At 52.4% G+C, this 15870-nt stretch overlaps 7 protein-coding genes across 7 annotated transcripts; 3 read left to right on the forward strand and 4 right to left on the reverse strand.

Annotated features, from left to right (window-relative positions):
- Positions 1-45: 45 nt before the first annotated feature.
- Z519_07596 (glutamate-tRNA ligase) lies at positions 46-1689 on the forward strand (the record flags this gene model as incomplete). Its single annotated transcript, XM_016765328.1, has 1 exon — positions 46-1689. The coding sequence occupies one exon, from the start codon at positions 46-48 to the stop codon at positions 1687-1689; it is 1644 nt and encodes a 547-aa protein (XP_016618297.1).
- Positions 1690-2520: 831 nt separating this feature from the next.
- Positions 2521-4408, reverse strand: Z519_07597 (uncharacterized protein; the record flags this gene model as incomplete). The annotated part of the gene is made up of 4 exons (XM_016765329.1): positions 2521-3616; positions 3699-3862; positions 3911-4297; positions 4373-4408. 4 exons carry the CDS (start codon positions 4406-4408, stop codon positions 2521-2523), a joined length of 1683 nt encoding a protein of 560 aa, XP_016618298.1.
- An 890-nt stretch (positions 4409-5298) lies between these two features.
- Positions 5299-6503, forward strand: Z519_07598 (cysteine synthase; the record flags this gene model as incomplete). The annotated part of the gene is made up of 2 exons (XM_016765330.1): positions 5299-5431; positions 5488-6503. The coding sequence occupies 2 exons, from the start codon at positions 5299-5301 to the stop codon at positions 6501-6503; spliced, it is 1149 nt and encodes a 382-aa protein (XP_016618299.1).
- A 358-nt stretch (positions 6504-6861) lies between these two features.
- Z519_07599 (uncharacterized protein) lies at positions 6862-7503 on the reverse strand (the record flags this gene model as incomplete). Its single annotated transcript, XM_016765331.1, has 2 exons — positions 6862-7186; positions 7301-7503. 2 exons carry the CDS (start codon positions 7501-7503, stop codon positions 6862-6864), a joined length of 528 nt encoding a protein of 175 aa, XP_016618300.1.
- A 1091-nt stretch (positions 7504-8594) lies between these two features.
- On the reverse strand, positions 8595-9667 carry Z519_07600 (mitochondrial DNA replication protein YHM2; the record flags this gene model as incomplete). The annotated part of the gene is made up of 3 exons (XM_016765332.1): positions 8595-8649; positions 8705-9377; positions 9445-9667. 3 exons carry the CDS (start codon positions 9665-9667, stop codon positions 8595-8597), a joined length of 951 nt encoding a protein of 316 aa, XP_016618301.1.
- A 937-nt stretch (positions 9668-10604) lies between these two features.
- Positions 10605-12122, reverse strand: Z519_07601 (citrate synthase, mitochondrial; the record flags this gene model as incomplete). Its single annotated transcript, XM_016765333.1, has 3 exons — positions 10605-10793; positions 10845-11960; positions 12021-12122. The coding sequence occupies 3 exons, from the start codon at positions 12120-12122 to the stop codon at positions 10605-10607; spliced, it is 1407 nt and encodes a 468-aa protein (XP_016618302.1).
- A 936-nt stretch (positions 12123-13058) lies between these two features.
- On the forward strand, positions 13059-15500 carry Z519_07602 (uncharacterized protein; the record flags this gene model as incomplete). Its single annotated transcript, XM_016765334.1, has 6 exons — positions 13059-13178; positions 13236-13481; positions 13631-13727; positions 13786-14912; positions 14977-15181; positions 15232-15500. 6 exons carry the CDS (start codon positions 13059-13061, stop codon positions 15498-15500), a joined length of 2064 nt encoding a protein of 687 aa, XP_016618303.1.
- Positions 15501-15870: the final 370 nt, after the last annotated feature.

Genomic DNA, 15870 nt, shown 5'->3' on the forward strand with positions numbered 1-15870 from the left:
TCTTCTACTAGGCTTCCTTCCTTTTCACCCAAGAATCTCGTCACCATGGCGACAAAGAATGCACCCAAGGCCAAAAAGGCCCCAAAAGTTAAGCAGATGGAACTGCCCAATGCCGCCGCAGGCGTGGTTACACGCTTTCCTCCAGAGCCCTCTGGATATCTTCACATAGGGCATTCGAAAGCTGCTCTCCTTAACGACTACTTTGCACACACTCAGTACCCCGGTGGCAAGATGATTTTGCGATTCGATGACACAAACATTGAGAAAGAGAATACCGAGTATCAAGACGCAATCCGCGAGGACGTTGCCCTCTTGGGGATTCAACCGGACATGATCTCTTACACGAGCGACTACTTTGACCAGATCGATGAATATTGTGTCAAGATTATAAAAGCTGGAAAGGCCTACGCAGACGACACCCCAGCCGACGTGATGAGCGCGCAGAGACTGGCGCGTGAGCCTAGTGTTCACAGAGACGACAGCGCTGAGGATAACCTGGCAAGATACGAGGAGATGAAGAAAGGCACCGAAGAGGGAAAGCGATGGTGTATCCGAGCAAAGATCTCCTATGCCAACGACAATGCCGCACTGAGAGATCCGGTGATCTTTCGATGTCCCAAAAACCACACCCATCACCATCGGACAGGTGACAAATACAACGCTTACCCTACCTATCAATTTGCTTGTCCGATTGTGGATTCTATCGAGGGTGTCACTCATGCTCTGAGAACGACCGAGTACAATGATCAAGATGCGCAGTACAAGTGGATTCTCAAGGCCGTCGATTTGCGGTGCCCTTATATCTGGACTTTCTCCAAGATTCAATTCGTGCGCACGCTGATGTCGAAGCGGAAACTGACAAAGCTGGTCAATGCCGGTGTTGTGTCGGGTTGGGATGATCCCCGTTTCCCCACCGTGAGAGGTATCCGACGGCGGGGCATGACGGTGGAAGGTTTGAGGGATTTCATGGTCAGCCAGGGACCCAGCAAGAACGTGGTGAATATGGACTGGCATACAATCTGGACCATGAACAAGAAAATCATTGATCTGAAAAGTGCGCGGTACACCGCAATTGACGACAGCCACGTCGTATGCAAAATCAAAGGCCTCCCCCAGGAAGAACCCTACTCGGAGATGAAACCCAAACACGCAAAATACGATCTTGGAGAGAAGAAGGTTTGGTACAGCTCTAACATCGTCATCGAGCAAGAGGACGCGCGGACATTCGCCAAAGACGAAGAAATCACACTCATGAACTGGGGAAACGCGTACGTCCGTGACATCCAGTATGAGAAAATTGCCGATAAACCAGACATCACCGACGGGGTCAATGCACTAGGCAACGTTGCTTCCCTGGAGCTCGAACTCCACCTCGACGGCGACTTCAAAGCCACAAAAAAGAAGATCACGTGGCTTTCCAAGGACCAGGACCTATGCCCTGTCCAGCTGGAAGACTTCGACCACTTGCTCTCCAAGGACAAGCTCACCGAGGAGGAAGAAACTCACTGGGAAGATTTCCTGACCACCAAGTCCGAGTTCAGCTCTACGGCATTGGCCGACTGCAACGTGTGGGACGTCAAAGAGGATGATATCATTCAATTTGACCGCAAGGGTTACTATAGATGTGACAAGGCTCCCACCAAAGAGTCGCCAGGCGTCTTTTTCAAGATACCGACGGGGAAGGAATAGAATAAATAGGGCGAAGCAGGGAGAGAAGCTACGCCGGAACAATTCGTGATGAGTCATGAGTGATGGAAGGCTTTGAGGCTGGGAAAGGCCCTACCGCGATACAGAGACACCCTGAGCCATAGAGCCATAGAGCCGACGGGGCTTTGCTATGATCCCTATGGGACATACTATGGCATCTTCTTGAGCTTGATCATGCAAGATAGACAGACATTATTGTTGCTGTCAAACCCTCTATGCGCGTTCATGAGACATCATGCCATAATGAAAAGAGAGGATGACACATACATAAAGATGACGAAGAAAATAAACAAGACCTGTTACTATGTGTTTCCGACTGGCGCTGTTTTCCGCGCTCTAGGAGCCTCCATCTGTTCCCCCTTATACATCGTGAAGCATCAGGAACAGAGAATCTTAGATTTGCACGCGGCTTGCTCATAGGCTATCTAGTATCCAATATGTGTCTCTATGCTCGGTATATCGCGTAACATGAGCATGTATAGCCTGATTTTACGACGTGGAATTTTTTCTTTTTTGCTTCGCCTTCTGAGGTTGTGAGCCTCTCTTCTCCCCCTCTTGGACACGGCTTCGTATCTGCTTACTTACCTGGTTTGTACGGAGGGTTTTGCTCGATGATATGTTTTAACGGCAAAATGAAACAAAACCCCCTTCCACCCAAGTCTCTAATGACACCCACTTCGCCCAGACCTCCGTGGTCGCGTCTTTTCTCTCTGACCAAAGCTGCTTACATAGGAGTGGATGTACGTATCGCCACAGCAATGCATATCTCATCTGGCTGGGCTTCCCTATCATAAAAAAAAGGGGGCAATAAATTTACATCCAAGCGCTCCTCTCCCCATCCCTCATGCCCGCGGGCTCTCTCCCCATCCCACTCCGTCCAACGAGGACCTCGCCTTTGCCTCTCCTCAAGAACTTCCCATCGCCGGGTTTTCCCAGGATTCCTGCACCGGGTCCCTCGCGCACTTCGATATCGCGATTCCACTTGAGCTCACCCCGCAACAGGACGTATCTGGGCCAATTGCACACTTGGAAGCCTTCAAAGGGGGTGTAGTCGATGCTGTGGTGCAGCATGTCGTTTGTGATGTTGACTTTGATTTTGTCGTTTGACAACGAGGCGGTGGCGGCCGGGTCGTGTGGACGGGAAGGATACCAGATGACCAGGTCAGCGTCGTAGCCAGGGGCGATGCTGCCCTTTTTGCCCGAGAGTCCGTACATTTTGGCCGGGTTCGTCGAGGTCAGTTCCACGAACTTTGGCAGCGTCAGTCTCCTTGCCGGGGGGATGGACGGGTCAGGGTCCGTGGCGGCGGAGAACAGGATGGGCAGACGGGTCTCGATGCCGGGGAGACCGTTGGGGATTTGGGCGAATGTTGGCGTTGAATGATTCTTTTGTGCTTCCACGAGGGGCTTTCGTTTCCCTTGGGGATTGTTGTATTGTGTGGGGGCATGGTCGGAGGAAATCACCGTGATAGTCCCGTTGTTCACGCTGTCCCAAACACTCTGCAGATCGGATTCGGCGTGGCGGAGGGGAGGGGCGCAGACGTGTCGTGCACCTGCCCATTCATCTTCTGCACCATCACCACTCTCCTCGCCGTGCACTCCATGCTCATGACTATGGCCACCATCGGCATCACCAACGACGGGAAATCTGGTCACGGCCAGCCTCTCCGATAGCAAATACATATAATGCGGACATGTCTCTGCGTGGATGGGCAGCATCGACTTTGATTGTGCTTTCCTTGCATGGGAAAGGGCGACGGGGCTGGACATGTGTACGATCAGGATTGGCGTGGATGTGAGGGTGGACAGCGAGATGGCGCGATGGGTTGCTTCCGACTCGGCGATCTGAGGGCGCGCGAGGGCGTGGAATTTCGGAAGTGTATGAGAGTTTTGCAGGAGACGAGTCGTTATCCTGATATGGTGGTCAGTGCGGCCCACGCTCAACAATCACTGCCAGTCTTTGATCGGAACCAATTCAGAAAAATGGAACGTACATATCAATCATATCCGCATTCTCAGCATGCACCATGACCGTCATGCCTACTTCTCTGCACCTCATCAACACCTCCAGCATCTCTTTATCCCCCAATCTGAAGGCCGGGTAGGTCATGTACAACTTGACGCTCGTGACGCCTTCCTCCTCAACCATTCTTTTCAACTCTCCTTCATTCTCAGAGTCGGGCTCACCATCGACCTTTGCCTTGACTGCCCGACCCAGGATTTCTGGACTTGGTTTAGTGAGGATCAAATGGAATCCGTAGTCCACGAAACTCTGGCCGGCTGCGCGGGAATGATAGTCCTCTAGCACAGGAAACAGACTCTCGTCTGTTCGCTTTTGAGTCGCAAATGCAAGAATTGTGGTATTTCCGCCACAGAGCGCCGAGCGGGATCCAGAGAGCCATTTGTCGCCTGTCGGAGCGTTGTCTTGGTGTAAATGCACGTGCGAATCGACGCCGCCAGGAGTCACGTATGCGCCCTCAGCGTCGATGATTTGGGTATCGGCGTCCGCTGGAAGAGAAAAGGCAATGGCGACGATCTGGCCTGATTTTATTCCGATGCTGAGACCTGGTTGAAGGATTTCGGTGGCAGTGACCTTTCAATGGAGGGCGTCTCAGCCTTGTATAGCGGTTGGATGGGGCTAGATCTTGGTCATGAGGGCGGGACTTACGATGGTGGCGTTTTTGATGATGAGGTCAAGATCCATAGTCTGTAATCACCAAGCCAAGATATACTGAGTATATGGAAGACGGTTTTGCTTTGCTTTGGATCAGGACTAAGCTACTTGTAATCCTGGCCCGGTTGTTCTCGTGAAAATGCTCCGGAGTGTAGACGAGCACGCAAATGGACTCGCAGAAACAGCCCAGTAGCCAAGGCTGAGGGCAGCTTGACAGGACGATAACGAGAGATTTAGGACTCACCACTTCATACAAATACAAGATCACATTGTGGGTTGAGCTTTGGACCATTTGCAGAGTCAAGGATCACAGGTTGAAGACGGACATCGAGCGGATAAGTCCGAGATGCAGTGGTGTTTTCCGGTTGAACAAGGTTGCCGACGGAGGCGGCTGGTTTCTTCATAATACAGCACACGGTAGAGGAACTTTGCTTGGATGGATGGAGGGAGGTCGATTGCACAGTTGAGCGCTTATCCCTCTGAGCTCTTCCTGTCCGGGAATGCTTGAAGGATTTGAAGCGGTAGACATCCTATTCATCAATCCGAGAGTATTCAGATCCACAAGGCTGAGGCAGTTGATCTGATATTTTTCGGAGTTTTGTAGAGGGTTGCATGTGGCCCTGTTCTCCAGTACTTGATGCTCGAGAGAGGGAGTTCAAGGCGTTGAAAAAGGAGTTGCACGTGTCCCCAGCATTATTATGTCAGCAGCCTCGGACAATTATGCGGTGCTTGGTGGGATGATCAGAACGATGCAATTGGAGATTTTTTCCCTTCTATGCAGCTGCTCGTCTCTCTGATCTTCCCCCCTTCTTTTCGGTTTTGGGGGCATGCAGCATCTGGACGCACGAGCCCCTTGGAAGACTCGTGCGTGTCAATCTCCTGCATTCTGATCCCCTTTTGCCGGCACCCTTCCTTCAGTCATGGCCCACGCTTGGAAGACGTCAATACGACGCTTTGCTACGACAGCTGTCCGTGCAGCAACTGCCGAGTCGCCCAATCCCTACCATATCCGCGTCTCCAAAGCTCAAGGAGTGGTTGACACGTTAACAGGAGGTATGTCCCAGTAGATGTCTTTCAAGACACGAATGTCAATCCTGACTGGACTACAGCGATTGGCAACACTCCCCTCATAAAACTGCATAAGCTCTCCGCCGAAACGGGGTGCAGCATCCTGGGTAAGGCCGAGTTCCAAAACCCGGGCGGTAGCATCAAGGACCGCGCAGCTCTATATGTTGTGAAAGATGCGGAAGAGCGAGGTCTGCTGAAACCTGGAGGCACTGTCGTCGAAGGAACTGCCGGCAATACCGGCATTGGTTTGGCACATGTCTGCCGAGCGAGGGGATACAAACTGGTCATTTATATGCCGAACACCCAGTCTCAAGGCAAGATCGACCTCCTGAGGCTGCTGGGCGCAGAAGTCTATCCTGTTCCAGCCGTTGCATGGGAAAACCCGGAGAACTATAACTGGCAAGCAAAACGACATGCCGAGAGGCTCCGGAAGGAAGATCCCGAGCACGGTGCTGTGTGGACAAACCAGTTCGATAATGTCGCCAATCGACTAGCGCATATTGTAACGACAGGTCCAGAGATCTGGGCCCAGACCGATGGCAAAATTGACGCTTTCACCTGTTCGACTGGAACTGGTGGGACACTTGCCGGCGTCACTCGGTACCTCAAGGACGTCAGCAACCATTCCGTCAAGTGCTTCTTGGCAGATCCTCCTGGCTCGGTTCTCTATTCCTACATCAGTTCCGGCGGCAAGCTCAAAGAGAGAACGGGGAGCAGCATCACTGAAGGCATCGGTCAAGGTCGCGTGACTGACAACCTGAAGCAGGAAGTCAACGAGCTTGACGGCGCATTGTATATCTCCGACGAGAAATCTATTGCGATGGTATACCGCTGCCTGGACGAAGAGGGACTTTACCTGGGAGCCAGCAGTGCATTGAATGTGGTCGCCGCGAAAGAGGTTGCCGAGAAGTTGGGGCCCAATCATACCGTTGTCACCGTCTTATGCGACGGAGCATACAGATATGCGGAACGGCTGTTCAGCGACAAGTGGCTGAAGAGTAAGAATCTGAGAGAAGCTATACCGCAACATTTACAGAAATACATTGTGTTGCCATAGAAGAATCGGATACAGTGCCAAGCAAGGTCCAAAGACATTCGGCGATGGGCATTCCTTCAGCATCCGGTCCTCGAAATATGGCATCACGAATTCGAGTTCTGATGATTTTTCTATGGAGAGCGGCCATGATGGCCAAGTACCTAGGAGACAAGCTCTTGCCTCTGACTATATTGGCCACCCTCACGTCCCCAGACATTGGGGGAGAGAAGCTTGCTCCAAGAGCTCACCAGTTCACTTCCCGTGAACTTGGAGTGTCGATTCGATCGTTTCAACTTGGACACACGGCATCGGATGCTACCTCTGGTCGTGATGACTTTCTCCTTCATGACCACTACCCGCGCACCTCCCTGCGTATGCCCTATTTGTTCAACCGCCTCGCCCTCGCGATAGCCAACTGCTTCTCCTCGTCACTTTCATAGCACTGAATTGCCCCGATCCAATACTGCGTATGATGGCAAACATCCTTGGTGTTGTCGATGCCCCAGCTATCTTCACCGCTGCAGTCATGATTCTTCCAGAGCATGCACTCTACAAATGAGCCAGTGCATTCGGTGATCCAGACGTTGTTCATGTCGATCAAGAGAGAATGGCAGTTGTAATCGTTGAGGACGTACTCTTCGACGGAATGTTGACCGCAGCCGGCGTCGTTGAACTCGAAGATGCAGCACTCGGCGCAGGAGGAGCTGTTTCCAGGTTAGATTCACATTCGCCAACAAAACAAGAACATCTTTTGAATTGGAGAAAGACGGAGTTTTTTGTGCATGGGACAGGGCCAGAAATGCAAAGTTGCCACTGACCAGCCAGCTTGGTTTGGGGATTGTCCTGGTGGGCAACCAGCCTGTTGGGTGATGTTGCGCGGAGCCAGACGAAGTCGAGCAGGGCTCGCGACAGAGAGGTCCGTTGACGGCATGGCTGCGACGAGGTTCACATTCACCAGCATCGCGACAGCCAGCACGGCGACGAAGATGGCGAAGTTCTTGATAGCGAGAGCGAAAGCCATGATGAGAAAGTTTGTGTCTGTTGATGATGGTGGTGGTCTTTTTGGTTGAGAGCACAACCTCGATCCTGTGATGAGGACAAGGTCAACAGTGTGTAAGAGAGAGAGAAAGAGCGAAAGAGACGTGATCACAGCGACAGGAATCCAACGAGCCTCTATTCCGCGTGCCTGAGCAGCACTTCACGCAGTGAAATCCACGCATCTGGTCGTTGTCAATCTCATCACCACTTCTCGTCGTCAACTGCCCAATCTTCCTTGTCACGGGACGGGCGTCCTGACAAGACATGGAAAGCGTGAGGCGTGACGACTGAAGCCTGGAGTCAACACACGCGCTACGTACCTACCTCACCGCTTCCTACCTTACTTACCGCAATGTACCTACTAGATATCGACTGTGTGAGGCAGTAGTGAATGCCGAACCACAGAGGCATGTAGGTGGAGGATATGCGGGTAGTCCGGAGGCAGTTTGTGGCACTGGGATCCCAGAACCGCTCACCCCCCTTTTCTGGGATTCGCATCAAAAGAAGAGAAACCAAAAGATTTTTTTTTTTTTTTAAAGAAACCAATAAAATAAAAAAGGGTCGTGGGCAAGAGTCCCCGGCATAAGCTCATTCTGTTGCAGTACTATGTACTCGATATAGAACAAGCCCTGGTGCCCCTGGGGCCCACAGGACTGAGTGCTCGATCTCAACTGCCCAAGACCCTCATGATGAACCAACCACTCTCTATGCCCTGTTCCCTTGAATAACGTCTCACAGTGACTGGTGCTGTGCGTGTCCAGACAATCAATAACATAACAAACAATACGAAGGAAACCAAAAAAAAAAACCGGCAAAGATTTTTATGTCGTTCAGGGCAGAAGAGCAACGCCAGGACACGCCATAACCGAAACTTCTATAAGTCATCTTCCGCGGGCATGGCGCAAACATATCCACGCGAAAGGCCACAAGAGAAGGATGAATCATGCTGCTTAAGACGGAGGTACCAGTCTGTCAAAGACAATACCAGCCCAAGCTCATCCCCGTCCGACTCGATTGGATCCACCCGAGCAATCCTGGGTGGATCCGTCCAATCCAGAACGCTAAGTATGTCACCTAGTGCTTCGCGGTCACTTTTTCGCCAGTGAGTTTCTCGACAGCCTCCTTGGCACTGTTCAAAGGTTAGTTAATGCTCGTAGAAAAAGGAGACAAAGGGAAGAGCATACATATCACCCAAGGCAACCATACAAATTGTCTGCCAGATACCCAAGCCGATGCGGGGAGTGACGCCACGGTAGAGACCCTTGAGGCCGTTGGTGCTGTAGATGTAGTTCAGAGTCTTCCCGACCGTCAGGTTCTTTGGTCGGTTGGGGTCATTGGACTTGCTTTGCATCTCGACTCGGATGACTTCAATCGGCTGGTTCCACGCAGACAGACCACCGCCGAGACCGCTGGCGAGAATCTTCTCTCCTGCGTTCAACTTCTCGCCGTTCTCCTTGCCGGTGACCCTTCGAATACCAGTCTCCGCCAGTCTGGAAAGACCAAAGCGTGAGCCCCAATTGGTGACTTGACGGATCGCGACAGCATTGACTCCTTTGTTGATGCCCCTGATACCCTCTTTCCGGTAAATGTTTGCAAAAGTCGTGAATGTGGAGGGAGGTTTCACACCCTGCGCGGCGAGTTTGTGCTGGGTGATTTCCACGGTTTTCATGCACGTGCAAAAACCCATGGTGGCATAGGCTTGGGCCATACCGCCAACCATGCCGCCTGTGATGCCTGCGACGAAGTTATTGGCACCAAAGGTCTTTGCGTAGTACTCGGCCTCGGAGGCGACGAAGAGCAAGACGGCGCCCTTGGTGGAGGCTTCGATCCAGGCCCATGGAATGAGACCTTGATAGACTGTGCATTGTGAGGAATCAATCAGCCGAGGTGTTCTCATGATCAAAATATGTGCGCTTTGTCTTACATCCAAAAACACCACCGCGCCCCCATATCCTTGACATGGCCCCAGCGAACGTATCAGTTCGGTGGGCGGCCATGGTGGTCTTGATAACTTCCAGCGGTTGTCCCAGGGTGGTGACCTCGAACATGTTGAGACCAGCGCCGAGGAGCAGGTTGCTGAACTTCACGGGTTTCTTCTCAATCTTCGGCGCCGGAGGGGCGGGTGCCAGGACTGCTTCAGCGGACATCGTTGGCAGATCTGCGAGATTGTCTGCCCTGACCAAGGGAGGAGGTCGGCTTCGTCGCCTTGAGGATCAAAGATTAGGAGAGAGGACAGAGGAACTCTTGGGCGACAGGGGTTGTGTAGGTCTGAATGCTGCAAAGATACAGGCACGAAACGGCTACTGTCGGATGGTCTGGTAGAGGAGACAAAAAGCAGGAGCGGAGATTCAGAATACGGAGTACAAAAAGTAGCGATCAATCTGACAGTGATGGCACTCAAAAAGTCCGAATTCGTTTGTTCAGCTCCCTCGGCGAGGAAGACGAGATGACCTTCGTAGAATATCGGCGCAGGCGCCTTGACAAACCCCCATTGGGGCCAGAAGCAGATTAGTGGCTGTGGCCTCGGCGTGTTGAGCGGACTATATTGTTGTGGCTGAAGTGCCCGGAGCCTAGGGTGTCCCCCGTCAATACCCTTTCTCCCCCAAGCTTCGTCATGACCCATGCAGCTCCTTTGGACTTCGGACGCCGCCTCCCCTAATTGTGGGTCGGTTGGCCTAGTGAGCCTCTTTTTAGCTTGCCTAGGGCCACCCAACGACGCCAACGCGCTTCTCAACGTCCGAAAATAAAAAAAATTCAAGAAATTTACGTCGCACGGCCCATGCAACCATGTCTCACAGAGCCACCGCGGCCCCCGTAGCTCCTGAATCTTGGGTTTGTACGGTGCCTCCTCCGGCTCGGTTTACAGCATTCAAGCATGGTGAACATAGGTAGAGCAGGCGATGGGAACGAAGTAAAATATGGCATTCGCATCCAACAACGCTCGTCAATTAAATAATGGCGTAATTGAACCACGAAACAGATCCTCCCACAACCAGAACCGACCTCGTATTGCCCATCACCTTCTCCCTTTTTAGACACACAAGTATAATTTGCATTGTACAGCTCCCGCTCTTCTCATCCCAATCACAACGTAGCACCAACAAGTTTGGCATATGCTTCGGTGCTGAAGGACTTCGGTCGCTCAATGGGGGCACCAAGTGCACGGTCGATGATGAGTTGGGGTAGGACACCAAGGGCACGCGAGACACCAAAGAGGACAGTGTAGTAGTTTGCTTCGGTCAGTCCGTAGTATTGCAGGAGGACACCGGAGTGCTAGATGTTCGGTCAGCGCAGCCATGACACTTTTCAAATGGAGAAACTTACAGCATCTACGTTGGGGTATGGGTTCTTGGTCTTGCCGTGCTTGGTCAAGACACCAGGGGCAATCTTGTAAACCTGGCTGACCAGCTTGAACATAGGGTCTTCCGGGAGCTTGCGGAGAGCAAACTCGCGCTGAGACACGTAGCGAGGATCAGTCTTGCGGAGAACAGCATGGCCATAGCCAGGAACGACACGGCCAGCGTTGAGGGTCTCCCAGAGGTAGTCGGTGATTTTCTGGTCGCTGAGATCGTCACCAATGCTCTCCTTCATCTTGGTGAGCCAGTTCAAGACTTCTTGGTTGGCCAAACCGTGGAGAGGTCCGGCTAGACCGTTCAAACCGGCAGCAAGGGACAGCATGGGAGAGCTCAAGGCGCTTCCGACCAGATGAGTGGTGTGAGCACTGACATTTCCACCCTCATGGTCAGAGTGGATAGTAAGGTACAGACGCATGAGCTCAACAAAATCGGGCTTATCACCATAGCCGAGCTGGTTGGCCAAGTTGAAGCCGTAGTCCTTGTCTTTCTGGATAGCAGCAACCTTGCCGTCTTTGTATGCGTTGCGGTAGATCTTTGCCGCAATCGTGGGCAGCTTAGCAATGAGGTTCATCGAGTCCTCGAAAGTGTATGTCCAGTAGTCCTTCTTGTTGATGCCCTTGGCGTAGGCTTTGGCGAACTCGGAGGTATGCTCGAGCGCGACGACGGCGATGGAGAACTGGGCCATAGGGTGCATGTCGCTAGGGCAGCGGTCGATGAGCTCTTCGACAAACTTGGGAAGATCGGAGCGAGCAGCCCAGTCGGCAGACAGGTCTCGGACCTGCTGCTCGCTAGGAACCTCGCCAGTGAGAAGAAGCCAGAACAGGCCCTCGGGCAGAGGCTCCTCGCCGCCAGGAGCCTTGGGGAGGACTTCCTGGCATTCCGGGATAGTCCTTCCACGGAATCTGATTCCCTCTTCCGCATCAAGCACGGAGCCTTCCCAGACTAGCGATTTGATGCCTCGAGCACCACCGTAGACTTGGTCCAGGGTGACCTCGCCAATGACTTTAGAGCCATAGTCCTTTCTCAGCTTCTTGACTTTCTCGACCTCTCCAGGGAGCTTGGCTGCAAAGACCTCTTTCAAAGACTAAGAAAGTAGATATACGTTAGCAGAGCAGCTATCAACACACCAGCTCGGAGAGCTCACTTGGGTGCTTGCGCAGCGGACACCGCTGTAGGCGGTTTTTTGAACCAGAGGCCTGGTAGAGGAACGGAGCAGGGAGCTCCCCAAGCGAAGAGAAGAGGCCATGATATTAACGACACGAGGAAGTCGAAGCAAAGAAAACAAAGAAGAAAGTTACGTCAAGGGAGGTTTTGGAAGGAGTGCGGGAAAAACTAAAGGTGCAGATAGGAAAGTTAGGGAGGAGGAAAGCTGTCCCTGCTTGATGATGAAAAAGGTTCAATGTCCAATTGGGGCTGCCCGGCGAGGCTTCGGCATCGCGGACGACCTTGCCCTTCGATGAAGTCAAGTGTGCCGATTGGGGATCAACAACCCAACCAACAGTGGCACTGGCGGGCCTCTGACAAGCCACAGGGGCCCAGTTCGCAGTCCGAAGAAAATTAGAGGGCCCCTAAAGGGCTCCAAGGGCCCTAAGGCAGCCGAAGGAGAACCCCAAGGTTCAATCACGTGCCTCCGGAAGTAATGTTCTTCCGGCCAGCTGCTCTGGCTGACATATTTTCTCTAACCTCCGCTTTTTCTGGCTGCGACATCTTTGACTCTGTTCAAATCTTCTCTTCACTCCACCACTCATTCATCACTTATCCATCACCCGTCGACGCACGATCCATCGGGTTCGATTTCCCTTTCTTCGTCCTTGTCACGCACATAGTGTCATCAACTTGTAAAGTACCTCTACCAGTATTCTCTCTGCACACGGCCGCTAGTTCCTCAGTACTGCTGCTGCCAGGCCGCAGTTGCCACGTCGCTGTAGAAAGTCTTGTGGGCGCAATCTACACTTAGCAGGAAAGGGAAGACTCGGGAGAAAGACCACACTCTTGCACAACGCGTCATCCTTCACTTCACCTGTACCTCGAGTCTGTAAGACGTCTTTCTCGTTCGAAGACTTCGTATGCGTTGAACGGCTCATCTCATCTCCATCCTTGTCGCCATCGTCCAGCTAGCTAGGACCAGTTCCTCCAACACCCTGTTGTCAACGACAGCTGTAGGAAAGTTCGCTGGGCCATCATGTCTTCTGCAGTAGCGGAGCTGGACTCTATCCTGCAGTCCATGCTCAACCTCAAACCGCCAGGAGTTTCAGGCTCAAAGATCACTGCCATCACCTCCCTTTGCACAGCAAACATTCAAGTATGTCAATCTCTCATTGCAGTCGATCGCGACTCCAGTAACTGACGTGACCTATAGTCCGAATCAGTCCTCATTCAAAAGATCTATACCCATTTCAAGAAGACGCCAGGAACACACAAATTGGGAGTACTCTACGTTATAGATTCTGTGACGAGACAATGGGTAGATCAAGCCAGAAAATCAGGTCAACAGCTGGGTAGCGGAGCTCCTGATGGAACCTTTGCCGCTGGTGTGACTCGAGTGACTGAACTGCTTCCCGTACTCATGAACGACATTATTGCTACCGCCCCAGAAGACCAGAAGGTATGCCATTCTATGCCCGTCGTATTCTCCTAAACATTTGGAGTGCATCGTTCCACTCCACGCGACCAGGCCACTTGTACATGTCAGCCTAAGTCATATTGCTACCAGTCTGCTTTGATTGAGACTCACGTATATCCGCATTTGTTTAGGTCAAAATCAGAAAACTCCTGGAAATTTGGGAACGATCAAACACATTTCCAGCCCCCTTGCTTGCTTCACTCAAAGAAAAACTTGATGCGCCAAAAGGTACATTGAACATCTGTCTTTTCTTCCGCGCAGATGGAACATTCTGACTGTTGTGTAGTCTCAACCACACCGGAAGGATCACCCTCACCCGGTTTTGTGCCATTGGGTCAAGCAGCCTCCACTGACAATATAACAGCAAAACCTCCACAGCAGCAAGACACCTCGGCCATCCTGGAAGCCCTCAAGAACATGGCAAAGCAGAATATTACAGCGGCACCCGCCATTCCAGCACCTGCTCAAACTAGTTTGAATAATCTATTAGGCGCGCAGAATGGGATCCCTCTGACGAGCAGTACCGTAAACCCCAGCCCTGCTCCCGCTGCCGCCAGTGGGCAGGCTGTAAATCAGCTTGGAGCGCTGTTCGCTGGACTGAGTAATGGTGCGCAAAGTCAGAGTCCTGCAAATGTACCTGCAAATCCACTTGCTGCTTTTCTTCCGCAACAGGCTCCGGCTCCAGCGGTGCCTCAAAACCCTCCTCTAAGTCAAGATGCTCAGGCTCAAGCTCAAGCCCAATTGCAAGTCTTGCAAGTCTTGGCTAGTCATGGCGTTCCCCCAGACCAGTGGGCCACTGCTCTACAATTGTTGAACATGCAGGGCGCAGCAGGTGGTGGTGGTGGCGGTGCGAGTACCAGTGGCCTTCCTTTTCCGCCTCCTGTACCGACAAGCAATTGGGCTGGCCAGGTTCAAGCGCCCGTGGCGTCACGTGATGCCCAAACCCGTTCCCCTCCGGGCCAATATCGACGCCGCTCACGTTCTCCTGGCTTTGATAGACGTCGAGACCTGTCTCCAAGACGCCGACGAGATAGTCCAGGGGCTGATGGATATCGTAATGATCGCGATGGCAGGCGGGGCGAATACCGTCAACGCAGCCCGATGGGTAGGAAACGACGAAGCCCAACACCGCCCGGTGATTACAAGCTCCCACCACCGGGCCCCAAGAACGTGCAATGGGATCCAACCCTTCCAAAAGGTCACATCAAGGTGTTCAGTCGGACCCTTTTCGTGGGAGGCGTCACCTCATCCGAAGCACATTTGAGAAGCTTATTCAGTAAATTCGGTGTGGTTCAGACCTGTATTGTCAACATTGACAAACGACACGCTTTCATCAAGATGATTAATCGCCACGATGCAGAAAGCGCGCGTGAAGGCATGGAAGAGTACAAGGTGGGCGATATGCAACTCCGCGTAAGTGAAATTGCACGGCAGCGAATTGGATAAGGACATGCAACTGACAGGCATTTTCTTGCAGACCAAATGGGGAGTGGGTTTTGGACCACGTGACTGCAGCGACTATCAAACGGGAATTAGCGTCATCCCCATCGAACGCCTCACGGATGCCGACCGCAAGTGGCTACTCACCGCCGAATACGGGGGTACTGGTGGTGCGCCGATCCAAGAAGGGATGGTCGTGGAAGAGCCTGACATTGAGATTGGCGCTGGAGTCTCCTCGAAAGGTACGAGCGGTTTCTTCTGACATGGCAAACAGCTTCTAACTCGTCTGCAGCCATGAGTCGACGTATTGCTACTGACCAGGGTGGACGACGTGGGCCGCAATCGTCTCGCCAGCATATGGGACGTGACGACAACCGATACAGAGACAGCGATCGCCGAATGGACCGAGACGACCGGCAAGGCTCGGGCAACCCGAACAACATTGGTATCATGCCGTCAATGGCTTTCCCCATGAACTTCGGCAACATGCCAAATGCAATGCCCGGCTTCCCACCTGGATTCCAAATGCCTGCCTTCCAACCGCAAAGCAAGCAGGACTAGAGGCATGTGTTCAGGTTGACGAGCAAAAATCGAAAAGGCGTTATGTTGTTACTGGTCTAAAGAGGTGATGGCCCCGGGATGATACCCAAGCATATCGAGGAGTTGGTCACTAGGATGGAATAGCCCTAATTGGAGGGGATTGTGATTGAATCGAGTCAGCTTTCGTTGGTCAACCTTTGTCCTGCATTGGAAACGCGGGAGCTCGTAGAGCTTTGATGCTTTGACGGCATGATCGAAAGGCGGGAAAAGATCCACATAGGGCAGATTCAACGACGGGGTGCACGTAGGCTTTTTCCATGGACATGGGCATGTGTTGCTCACCGCCCGCTCTTGATCCAGATGGGTTTCCCAACATGTTTTTTTCCCACGT

The sequence above is a fragment of the Cladophialophora bantiana genome, assembly GCF_000835475.1.
Source record: "Cladophialophora bantiana CBS 173.52 unplaced genomic scaffold supercont1.11, whole genome shotgun sequence".
Lineage (NCBI taxonomy): Eukaryota > Fungi > Ascomycota > Eurotiomycetes > Chaetothyriales > Herpotrichiellaceae > Cladophialophora > Cladophialophora bantiana.